Genomic DNA, 12,801 nt, shown 5'->3' on the forward strand with positions numbered 1-12,801 from the left:
GACACGCTGGCGTTCTGTTTGTTTCTCGTTTTGGTTTAGCCTGGATTGAAGACATGCCGGCATTCATTTGTCTGTTTGTGTCAACCCGCTGATCGGTCTCCGCTGTTGTCTGGGTTAAACTTGGCCCCAAGTAGGATGGGGATCCCCAAAACAGTGGCTTTTATTGTTAGCTGAAGCCCGTTGACCCCCCCCCCACAACCGCTCTTCCCTGAATCTGTGATGACATCACCGGGTGATGACGCTCTTCAGGTCCTGTGCATTGGCGTCCATTGCGGACATGCGGTGGAATGAGTAGGCAGTCAGGCACCACTCTGTATTAATAACTACGAAATAGAAACTGGCCTCTTGATTGGCCTGCCCGTCACTTAATTTCACACCCGTTCAGCCAATGGGAAGAGGGCTCTTTCACTGAGCATGCTCAGTGTTGTCAGCGGCGGTGCTCAGAACTCATGAGTTCACCATGTGGACTGGTGGAAGTCTGAAATGGGAGTCATTGGAAAGCTGCTCGTTAAGCTATCAGAGTTATATAAACTATTATGAGGATGACTTATAAATATATACTTTTCCGAAAACCTCCATTCCAGGCAATACAGAGACCTAGTTCAATACAGAGACCTAGTTCAAGTGTTATGTCTTTTTATCCCCTTTATCAGACATTTCTAACATGGAGCTTGTTGACACTCATTTTTTTCACCTGTCTTTATGGTCAGTTTTCAGTGCATCCCTGCCTTAATAAATCATTAAGTCGTCGCCATTATTTAGTTCATCTTGTTTTAGATTTCTAATAATTTAGCAGTAATGAATTTATTCTCTAATCTCATACATTTTAGAGGAACATTCAGTGGTACCAATAGTTCATGTGGATGTATTATCTGTTCAATAATATCTTCCTCTGAGTAGTTGTATTAGTTTAAATTCAGAATTTAGCATATACACTAAACAAATTTATAATCACAACACTTTTGTTTTTGCCCCCATTTATCATGAGCTGAACTCAAAGATCTAAGACTTTCTCTAAGTCCACAAAAGGCCTATTTCTTTCAAATGTTCTTTACAAATCACTTCTCCTTTGCCGAGATAATCCATCCACCTCACAGGTGTGGCATATCAAAATGCTGATTAGACAACATGATTATTGCACAGGTGTGCCTTAGGCTGGCCACAAAAAAAGCCACTCTAAAATGTGCAGTTTCACTGTATTGGGGGAGTCCGAAAACCAGTCAGTATCTGGTGTGACCACCATTTGCCTCACGCAGTGCAACACATCTCCTTCGCATAGAGTTGATCAGGTTGTTGATTGTGGCCTGTGGAATGTTAGTCCACTCCTCTTCAATGGCTGTGTGAAGTTGCTGGATATTGGCAGGACCTGGAACACACTGTTGTATACCCCGATCCAGAGCATCCCAAACATGCTCAATGGGTGACATGCTGGCCATGCAAGAACTGGGATGTTTTCATCTTCCAGGAATTGTGTACAGATCCTTGCAACATGGGGCTGTGCATTATCATGCTGCAACATGAGGTGATGGTCGTGGATGAATGGCACAACAATGGGCCTCGTCACGGTATCTCTGTGCATTCAAAATGCCATCAATAAAATGCACCTGTGTTTGTTGTCCATAACACGCCTGCCCATACCATAACCCCACCGCCACCATGGGCCACTCGAACCACAAAGTTGACATCAGCAAACCGCTCACCCACACGACACCATACACACTGTCTGCCATCTGCCCTGTACAGTGAAAACCGGGATTCATCTGTGAAGAGAACACTTCTCCAAAGTGAATATACTTTTAAAAGTATATTTATTGCATCTGTTTAGGTGAATACTGGACGCTGACAGTCTTGACAAGAGCCCCCCCCATCCACCCGTACTGTCAGTTCCCCTGCAATCCCTGTACTAATCCCATCTGACACTGACCTCTGCTACCCAATGAATCTTGGCCGGTTGCTGAGCCCTTTATTGGCTCGCTGCTGGACCAAGGCGTTGGCCGTCTGACCGGCAGTCACGCACAGTATTCTGTGGAGCCCTGCGGTTCTGAGACCCGTTGTAGATTTAGGCCTTTTGCTGACAGCATGTTAAAGAGGGGTTTTATTGAATACGCTAAGAAGTAAAAACTGTCTTCGCATGGTTTCGGAGACTCTTTCTCATCCTGAAACCAATCTGTTTATTTAGTTCACCTTTCAAGTGCGCCGGCCTTTTGTAAGGCTTGTTACATGTGTTGCCATAGCAAACATCAAGCCCCTGCTTTCATTATGCGTCCAACGTCCAACCTAAACGAGGCTCACTGGAAGACAAAGCCTCCGCTGTGTTATCTGGGCTGACTGAACAGCTGGTGACGGTGACCTGACACCTGCGGTTTCTCTTCGGATCGAAGGACACACCGGTTTTCGGAGCACGTTTGGGTGCTCAGTTGAAAGAGGAGTTTGGGGTGGGGATGGTGGGTCTATGTCCTCACTAGTGTGTACGGTATATGTTGGGCTGTGAACTAATGTCACGTCAAGAGGTGAGGATGACAGGAAGGCAGGATGCAGGAAGGCAGGATGCCCGATATGTTGAAGGGTTTTGATCACAACTGTTTCATGTAGTGTGCACCAGTCTATTTAGAATGTTCACAAGAACGTTTGTCCCAGCGGATGCTCATCTTCACAGAGCCCAGAGCTGGATTAGAGATCCACAGCTCCATTAGATGCCCTCACACATAACATCCCATCCATGATTCATGAGGCCCACAGCTCCATTAGATGCCATCACTAATAACTCCTCTTCCATCATTCATTAAATAATGATTTCCCACCCAGAACAATGTTGTTGAAAGGACGATTGTGCCTGTTATCTGTGTTTGGTTTTGGTTGAAAGTTAAAGAGATGTCAAACTCAGTCGCGATAGTTGAGAAGTATTACCATGTATATGACATGGACTGATGTTTCTTCTTTTTAGCAAAGGTTCTTTGCAATAATTTTTTCTTTTATTAAACCTTTCAACATGGTCTCCAGCGGTGCTGGTTGATACAAGGCCTCCACTTATACCCTCTAAGTCCCCTTTGTTTGTTGGCCATTGTTGTTTCAGGTACTGGAGCGGTTCACGGGGCGTCTGATCCAGAACCGGGCCATGTCTCACCGTGACCTGCGTTCCCTTACCAAGTACCAGCTCATTCTGGCCAGGGAACAGTTCCGCAAGAACCCACCGGGCCACCTCACGGTATAGTAGAGACAGACATCACGGTATAGTAGAGACAGACATCACGGTATAGTAGAGACAGACATCACGGTATAGGAGAGACAGACATCACGGTATAGGAGAGACAGACATCACGGTATAGGAGAGACAGACATCACGGTATAGGAGAGACAGACATCACGGTATAGGAGAGACAGACATCACGGTATAGGAGAGACAGACATCACGGTACAGCCGAGACAGACATCACGGTACAGCCGAGACAGACATCACGGTACAGCCGAGACAGACATCACGGTACAGCCGAGACAGACATCACGGTACAGCCGAGACAGACATCACGGTACAGCCGAGACAGACATCACGGTACAGCCGAGACAGACAGACAGGCACTCCTGTCTTACGCTATACATTTAAAACCAATGCTCCTCTTCTGGCAGAGGTTATTGTTTCAGAGTAACCTATAGCCTATTTTATTCTCTACCATCAGTCGTCCCTTTATCTTGTGATGTTACGTTGACTGGAATCTGTATTTCTAGTAACAGTCCCTTCCCTAAGTATTGTCCCTCTTGATGAGCAAAATACACCCAAGCTGTTCAATTACAACCAGTCAATTGATTGATTGATTACAATCAATGCAGCCATGTGACGTCATGCCGTTGCCCCAAAGGTACCAAACAGGAAGACATTTATTAAGTCTAAAAACATATACAAATTCTCCGTATGGATTGTAAAGAAATCCTCCCTGGCTCTGTCCGCCACATTTAGAAGTACAAATGTACGATATCTGGCATGGAGCCACATCGTGGTTGCCATGTGACAACACTGCGTCCCTGTTGGAAGTTTTCATGCAAAATCTGAAAATGCACCAAAAAACGTTGAAACTATTCAGTCCCTTTCATTAAAATCTCGACATTCTGGCACTGTAAGATGTGTCAACGGGACATTGCTATGACAGAGGGAAAAGACTGTCAGAACCATCTGGACCCTTCTCAGGACGGCCGTCCCCTCCGTTATCAGTCAGTGTGTTCAGCCTTGAGGGGAACAGCTAATCAGGGTGGTAATCTAGACCCTCCTCAGGTTGGAGTGAGCGGTGAACAGCCACTGGGCGTTCGGTGTGAGTGTGTAAGAGCACCCAATGAAGCCGTGCCGGAGGTGGACATCTGTCATGTATCTGTTTGCAGTGACATCCGAGGGATTGCCGAGATGTTAGCGTTCTGTCAACAGTCTCAGTGGACCGGGCTGCTGGCGCTGTGTAGACTAGATCCGTTCTGTCAACAGTCTCAGTGGACCGGGCTGCTGGCGCTGTGTAGACTAGATCCGTTCTGTCAACAGTGTCAGTGGACCGGGCTGCTGGCGCTGTGTAGACTAGACCCGTTCTGTCAACAGTGTCAGTGGACCGGGCTGCTGGCGCTGTGTAGACTAGATCCGCAGTTACATGCTGATTGGCCAATGCGTCTCTGTCCGGAATGGAGAATGGAGTTTTGCGGATACTATTTAATAAATCTGCCAGTTGAGGACCTGTGAGGTGTCTGTTTCTCAAACTACACGTTCTAATGTGTTTGTCTTCTTGCTCAGTTGTGCACCAGGGCCTCCCACTCCTCCTTCTATTCTGGTTTGAGTCTGTTTCTGTTAAGGCAGTACTGTACAGCTTTAAATGCGATCCCCAGTTTCTCGCCAGTTTCTCGCATGAAATGTGGACAAAAAAAACAAGCGTTTCTTTTAAAAACAAGGACATTTCTACGTGACCCCAGAGTTCTGAGCAGCGGTGTACATGAAGCCCATCTGTGTGTTGACAGGCTGCCCAGCTCGGGGCTCTGGAAGGGGACTTCGCCCTGTGTATCAGCCTGTATCATGGCTACGAGCTGCTCCTGCAGATGGGTCTGCGATCCCTCTTCCAGTTTGTCCGGGGCATCATGAACGGCGACAAAGGTACCGGCTTGGAAAAACACACTCATTTACATGCGCGCACACACCTGCACGCGCACACGGTCACGACCAGCCTATTGGTGCCTGTTTGGCTGGTAGCTCGTTCTGATGAATGTTTCCGCTCTCTTTATGCCAATTCAGAAATGTCTCGGGCCAGGAGCGAGCTGCAACGCAATGCCACCTTCATGAATCTGTACCTGGAGATGGAGACCACGTTTGAAAAACCCAAAGGTAGAATTTGATTCCTGCCGTGGACACTTGTAGAAGCTGCATGCCTGCATCGATGTTAGTTGCTTTGGATGACATCATATGCGACATGGCGCACTACTATTAATGGCATACTATTAATATTTTTATTTTATTTTGTTTTATTGTTATTTACATTTTATTTTGCAGCCCAGGTCAAGCTATTACTTTCCTGGTATTTATGGGTTATTAACTAAGAAATTATGTAGTAATATAATGAACACTTTTTTGAATGGTTAGAAGGCGTTCAGTAATGGAGGACAGTTCTTGTTGGCTTGAGATGCTTTGGGTGCAAAGACAAGAGTGGACTTAACAGATGCCAAAGCAAGCAGAAATGACAGAGTGCCCAGAAAAGGCCCTTCTTTCGATTAGACTTAATGGTTCCTCACAAAGGCCTTATCAATTTGAGAACCTGCAGTGTTGACCTTGGGTGCTATGACAACAGTCAGAGAAAGACAATCCGTTTGATCTTACGGGAGAAACCCTGGACCACAGTGTATGAATTATCACATAGTGGCACATTCATATGTGTTAAGAATGATTAGTTGTGGTCTGTTGCTGTTTCCCTGTTGATATATATCAACCCACTGTGACCCCACCTCTATGACTGAGCATTTATCACATAAAAATAGCAGTGGCACCACCTACTCTTTAAATGAACTCTAACTGTGACCTGACACCTGGCACATCGTTATAAACATATAACTTCTATGACTACATATAAACTGGTAGATTTGGATCCTGAATGCTGATCAGGTAAAATGCCATGGTACATGAGACCACACCCAATTATTATAATATTTATTATTATTTTGACATGACATAACTTTTTTATTTTAACTACATTGCTGACCAGTTTAGAATAGCAACTAGGGAGCTCTAGGGTTTGTGGTATTTTGCCAACATACAGTAAAGTGGGGCATCCAGTCACGTTGCACTGCGTTGTCCCTAAGGACAGCTCTCAGCCGTGGTATATTGGCCGTATACCACACCCAGTGTAGTGCCCTGATTGACCAGCTTGCCTTCTTCTTCCAGGCCCCTCTGAGCCCTTCGTCTACAGCCACCCTAAGCTGCAGAAGCTGGAGGAGGTGGTGGTGGGGCACTTCAGAACGTGGTCGGAGAACGCCGGCTCAGGTACACCGCTCTTTCGGCCTACACCTGCACCCGACCCCCGCCCACACAACCAGTCCCCGCCCACACAACCAGTCCCCGCCCACACAACCAGTCCCCGCCCACACAACCAGTCCCCGCCCACACAACCAGTCCCCGCCCACACAACCAGTCCCCGCCCACACAACCGGTCCCCGCCCACACAACCGGTCCCCGCCCACACAACCGATCCCCGCCCACACAACCGATCCCCGCCCACACAACCGATCCCCGCCCACACAACCGATCCCCGCCCACACAACCAGTCCCCGCCCACACAACCAGTCCCCGCCCACACAACCGATCCCCGCCTACACAACCGATCCCCGCCCACACAACCAGTCCCCGCCCACACAACCAATCCTCGTGGAGTCCAGTGGGAGTGTCCCGGGCTGTTGCTTTGTAATCAGACACGGAGTAAGACGGCAAACTTCTGCCACATACTAGTGTTCTAGTGAGACACGTTGCTTGATTTGCAACTGCATGAAGTGAGTTTCCTCGTTTATTTAAATATGTTGTTAAGTAACCATTTGATATATCTTTCTCTCTCTGGTCTGATTGGTGAAGGTCCTCGGCCCCAGGAAGTAAGCACGCGTGTTATGATATTTTCGTCGTTCCGCGAGAGCGTGCAGGAGATCGCCGCCATGTTGAACCGCCACCTGCCGCTGATAAAGGTCATGAGCTTCATGGGTCAGGCCTCGGCAGGGAAAGGTGTCAAAGGGTTTACCCAGAAGGAGCAGCTGGAGGTAAAATGTTGTTGAGTCACACGACACCATGTTTGGTTCATGGGTTCGGGAAGACAAGAGCCCCACACACACCACGCAAAGAACCTTTTGTAGGTAGACCTGTTTGAATGGGGGAGATAAGCTGGTACATTTAGAAGGACACACTGGGACAATACAAGGTGTTGATGTCATGAGATGTGTTCCAGAACGGCAGCAAATGAATGTAAATGAATGTAATGGCTAATTTGTGAGCTTAGGCCCTAGGGTAAATGTAGGGGCTCCTTTTAACTTACAAGAACATGTAGCCTCCAGCTGAGGCAATTTTCCCGCTGCTGCTTGTCAACCAGAATATTTGGGGTGGGGGTGTGGGGGGGTCTTTGCTTCGGTAACAGTCGTTCCTCTTCAGACATATAAAATGCATTGTTCCTACATTATTTAGACATTCCTGTGCGGACTGGTCTCGTCCCAAATAGCACCCTTTTTTCCTTTGTAGCGCGCCACTTTCCTCAGAGCCTGGTAGCGGCGGTGCACTCAAGTGGTCAGAAAGGCATTTGGGACGTGGCGTGGCGTGACAGAGGGTGGTAGCCCAGTAGTGTCAGCTTCTGCTGCTGTGTCAGGGAACGTTTCCCCCGTGACAAATTCAACCTGAAATGTGCTAAACTGAATTACCAACTGAATCCTTTATTCTTTTTTCCTTCCCCTCAGTGTTAACTCATGTCAGTTCTTAATTTTTTTCTCCTCCAAATATGGTAATTTGGTAACCATGGCCCGGTCACTGGACTGAATCCCCGTTTCCGTACAAAAGGTGGTGCGGAGTTTCCGGGAGGGCGGCTTCAACACGCTGGTGTCCACGTGCGTGGGCGAGGAGGGGCTCGACATCGGCGAGGTGGACCTCATCGTGTGCTTCGACGCCCAGAAGAGCCCGATTCGCCTGGTCCAGCGCATGGGGCGCACCGGACGGAAACGCAGGGGCCGTATTGTGGTCATCCTGGCTGAGGGCCGAGAGGAGCGGGTGAGCGCCAACTTTTGGAACACCCCTTTCTTATTTCCGCAAAATGTTATGCGGCATACCAGTGTACAAAAACATAGTATACAGAAAATAATGTTTACTATTGAGTCCCGCTGAAGTCCCCCCCCAGGCTTGTGTTAGTCTCCTTCCCAGGTACGAGGGCATCTCTGTCTCCTCTGTTATGCAAATATAAATAATAATACACCTTGGTTCCACACCACTGGTTTAAGATACGCTAAGTGTCTCTCACAGACACGTACCCACAGACACGTACCCACAGACACGTACCCACAGACACGTTTTCTCACACGCCGAATATGACAACGGCGAACGAACCAACCACCCCGTCTGTCCCGCACGACATTCGGACGATCAATGGGGGAGGGCGCCTTCTCAAGCGGTCCCGCCTTCTCTCCCATTTAGACATACAACCAGAGCCAGAGCAACAAGCGCAGCGTGTACCGGTCCATTGTGGGGAACAGCCACAGCTTCAAAATGTACCCCCTCAGCCCCCGCATGCTGCCCGACGAGGTCCGCCCCGCCCTGCACAGGATGCACATAACCTGCGGCCGGTATGCCCCCCAGGAGAGCGGCGGGGAGCGCTGCGTGGCGGGGCGCAGGTCCCACTCGTCGGAGAGGCGAGGTGAGAGAAACTGCCGCTGAAGACGAAACAGATCCCACCTTCTCATGGAAAAGGCGCGGGTCTTTGGTGTGTGTGTGTGTGTGTGTGTGTGTGTGTGTGTTGTCCTCATTGGTTCGGTGCGGCGTCGTAGGCTTTCGCCGGGCCTCTGTCTGGTCTGGCGCATGACAGCGGCGTCTCTCCATTGTGTGTTTCGCAGGGAGGGTCGACGAGAGCGAGAAGGACGACGGCTTCCTCAGCCCGTCTGAGCATGCTCACTGGGAGGCCACCATGAAGCTGACGGAGGACGAGCCCCGGCCCACTCTGAGACGCTCTCGCTTCCTCTCACTGCAGGAAGCCTCGCCCCCGCCGGTAGGTCATGTGTTCGGTTCCCCCGGGGACCACGTTCACACGCTGCACTATGTACGTTGTCCGTCTACTGAACACGACTTTGGCTGATAATGAGGTGTGTGTGTGTGTGTGTGTGTGTGTGTGTGTGTAGGAGGGGCCGCTCTCCACGGGGCCCACCCGGGAGCTGTCTCTCTGGGAGTGGAGACACTGGCAGAACCAGCCCTTCCCCATTCACAGGGTGGACCACTCCAGTCGCTGCCACCACTTCACCCAGGTCATGGGGCTCATCGACGGGATGTGCCAGGAGGAGGTGAGGGGGCAGCCATCTGTCCATAAACCCTTCCATCCACACACTGGATTCATGTAGTAGCCAGCCTGCAACCCACGGCCGTTCTCACACTGCTTGCCCTGCAGTCCTCCTCAATATGTCATTTTTTTACTTTGTTTGTAACATATGATTGTTTTATTAACATAAAAACTGTATTGAGATCAGAAATGTAATTAACGAGGAATTCAAATCTGTATTGCTCCGTTCGCTCTGGCTGCTTTGCCTCAGGGCTTCCTATGTCTGTCGGTGATAAAATAACAGCCAGATGCTTCAGGTTTGTACATCTGGTTCCTTGTTTTATCTGTGGTCATTCACGCTTGAATAAAGCGAGATAGTGGGGGAAGGTAGACGAAAGGTTTTGGTGAAGGAGCTGCCGGTCGGATTCGAACCCATGTTGTAGCAGGACACATGCATTGGAGGCAGAGGCCCAGACTACTGGACGACCAGAGAACACAGGAGGACGGTTTTCTATCGATGTTTGTTGCGTTGGTGATTTGGGGAAGTGGGAAGTGCTGTTACCCACTGCGCAGTGGTTCCCAACCCCGGGGGCTAGGACCCTCGAAGGTACATTGTCTATCCACAGGGAGGACTACAGAAGACAGAGAAGACCATAGACTAAAAATACCAATGAGGAGGTTACAAAATTTAGCTGGCGGTATAGAAACTGCACAATACTCTGGGGTTGTGATGAGTTGCAGAAGTATTCATACACCACCAATAACTTGTGCACATTTTGTACAAGTATTTTATTAGGTTTTTCTGTCAGTGATTTATGTAAAGTATAAAACATTTTTTTTTTGCATGTTTTCATCTTCTTAACTTAGACGCAGAGGAGCACCCAAGTACATCCAGAAGCCAAATAATTAGAGAGCCCTTAAAACTCTAAAATGTCAGTATCTCAGATTATATACAGCTTCTTGAACGCCGACTCCACTGTAGAACATGGAGGTGGCAGCATCATCTTGTAGGAAAGGGTTTACAACTGGGAAACCAGGCTTGAACCTTTACATTTTCTTGTATATGGTGTATATGGTGTAGATTACATTTTCATGCAGGCGTCTCTTTAAACGTCCCACTGTAAAAGACCCAGCCACCCCTCTATGTACTACCACTAATGGCACTGCCTCATCTGCACTCATGTTCTGATGTCCCTATGGCAACGCTGTTTAGATTTATGTCCCCACAAGATACCTAGCTAGTTTGTTTACCCAAGCGACATACAATACTACATTGCACAAGACATCCGATCCAGCGCAGCACATATGGTACGAAAATGTATGTTATGATTAAAAAAAACAAAAAACAACTTGGTGTTCTTGGTGAACGGTAACTGGGACATTCTACCTTGTACAGCCACTGCTGACAAAAGGCTCTGAAAAGGGTCCAGGGAATTTGATTGGGACCGAAGATTATGGTGGATGGATGGCGAATCCCTGTGGCTGACGGACTGGGTTGTTTTGGATTAGATATTGTCTGGATCTGTTGCCATGACAAGCGTCTGTACCGGGATAAAGAGAGGGTTATATCACCTGTCATAACAACCCTGGTCCTCAAATGAGAGGCAAATGTCAATGTAACACTTTTCTCTCTGTTGGTCTAGTGATCATTAGCATGCAGATGATATATTTATATATGGTGATGCATACTGTATGTAGTGAAACCGATAATCACGCCCAGGTGATAGATGATGGCGGTGGCAGGGTAGCCCAGGGCTCAGGAGTGTCGGACCAGTAAACTGAAGGACATTGGTTCCAATCCCTGAGGAGTAGTGTTCTTTGCCAAGCCAGACAGTTGGCTCCTAGGTCGATACTGAAAATGAAAATTACATAAATGTTATGTGTGTAATGATACGTACATATCTGGTGTGACAGACGATGACCAATAGACAAAAATGTATATTATAATACATATTATAGTTGATGATACATAAATAATTATTTATATAATGTTTTTTTTTTCTGTAGAGACCCGTTTTGGGTGAAACCTGGCCGATACTCCAGAGCGTTTCCTCCTCAGGTTAACTAAATGTTGTGTCGGCAAGTTTCTTTTGTTTGGCAGCAAATCGTCTTTGCATTTTGGCCCCTAGAAATAAGCAGCCGTACCCTGTCGGCTTTTAACCCTCGTGACGATCTGGACAGAAAAACCGGATCGATCTGGACAGAAAAACCGGATCGATCTGGACGAGTCGGTTCAGTGCGGGACGCTGCACTGCTGGTGGTCCTCTGTTGACCAAGTGTTGGTCTCAAGCAGCAGCGCAAATGTCGTATTTAGTCCACAATTGACGCCCGTTTTGAGACAGTTTTTTAAAGTGTGTTGCATGAAGGGAACATAGCTGGTACCCCCCCCCAACACACACACACACCTTTTTATATTTCTCTCATTAGACTAATCCACACTTTGTTTTTCCCACAAACACTTTCAATTATTTTTTCCAACAAGGCCTGTCATAGGACGATCTCGACCGCCCCATTTTGCTTAGCTCAATCTAGTCCCGCCTCCTTTGCCCTTGTAGGGCGTCTGACTCACTGCTTACACAGAGGGCCAATGACTATAACCCAGCTTAGCTACTTGGCCTAATTCATGCTTGCCTGCCCTGCTCTGTTCCCCCTCCTCGTCTGCCCTGGTCTGTTCCCTCACCTGCCCTCTCTTCTTAAACCTATGATGTGGGGGGGGTGGGCGAGGGGGGTGGGCGAAACAAAAAAAAAACAATAATGTGAAAGGGATTTTTTTTTTTCATGAACTGTTCATTTTATTTAAAGCCCTGTCTCCGTGAGCCGTCCTGAGTTTTTCATTGTCCTCTCACCCCTCGTTCTATTTTTCCTTTATGATGGAGAGAGAGAGAGAGAAACAGACAGGCTGTCCTTCCTCTGCTTATGTAACCTTTCTCAGAACCATTACATAATCCCAGGAAGCTGAAGTAGGCCAGGCCTGGGTGGCCTATATATGTGAGCAGTGAAGCACGAGGGGGTGTGTGGTGAGAGATGTTCATAGGCACGACACACCGCTGAGCCGTGGTATATTGGCCACATATATCATTAACCCCTGAGGTGCCCTACTGCTCTTATAAATGGGCTACAAACACAATTAGTGCAGTAAAAAGTGATGTGGGGTCACACCTGTGGTATATGATCTCATTTACCATGGCTGTCACCCATTCAGCATTCAAACTCCCTGATTTAGGTATATGTGTGTGTGTGTGTGTGTGTGTGTGTGTGTGTGTATATGTGTGAGAGAGGACAGCAGGATGGAGAGAAAGATGGG

At 48.0% G+C, this 12,801-nt stretch overlaps 1 protein-coding gene across 1 annotated transcript in view; it reads left to right on the top strand.

Annotated features, from left to right (window-relative positions):
- Nucleotides 1-12,801, top strand: part of fancm (FA complementation group M) — a 47,260-nt gene that overhangs the window by 20,739 nt on the left and 13,720 nt on the right. The window contains exons 5-13 of the mRNA XM_029125691.2: nt 3,074-3,205; nt 4,984-5,116; nt 5,255-5,344; nt 6,395-6,493; nt 7,076-7,254; nt 8,039-8,245; nt 8,666-8,885; nt 9,082-9,233; nt 9,364-9,522. Coding sequence (XP_028981524.2) covers nt 3,074-3,205; nt 4,984-5,116; nt 5,255-5,344; nt 6,395-6,493; nt 7,076-7,254; nt 8,039-8,245; nt 8,666-8,885; nt 9,082-9,233; nt 9,364-9,522 — 1,371 coding nt within the window. The remainder of the gene's footprint in view (nt 1-3,073; nt 3,206-4,983; nt 5,117-5,254; nt 5,345-6,394; nt 6,494-7,075; nt 7,255-8,038; nt 8,246-8,665; nt 8,886-9,081; nt 9,234-9,363; nt 9,523-12,801) is intronic.

The sequence above is a fragment of the Esox lucius genome, chromosome 15, assembly GCF_011004845.1.
Source record: "Esox lucius isolate fEsoLuc1 chromosome 15, fEsoLuc1.pri, whole genome shotgun sequence".
Taxonomy (NCBI): domain Eukaryota; kingdom Metazoa; phylum Chordata; class Actinopteri; order Esociformes; family Esocidae; genus Esox; species Esox lucius.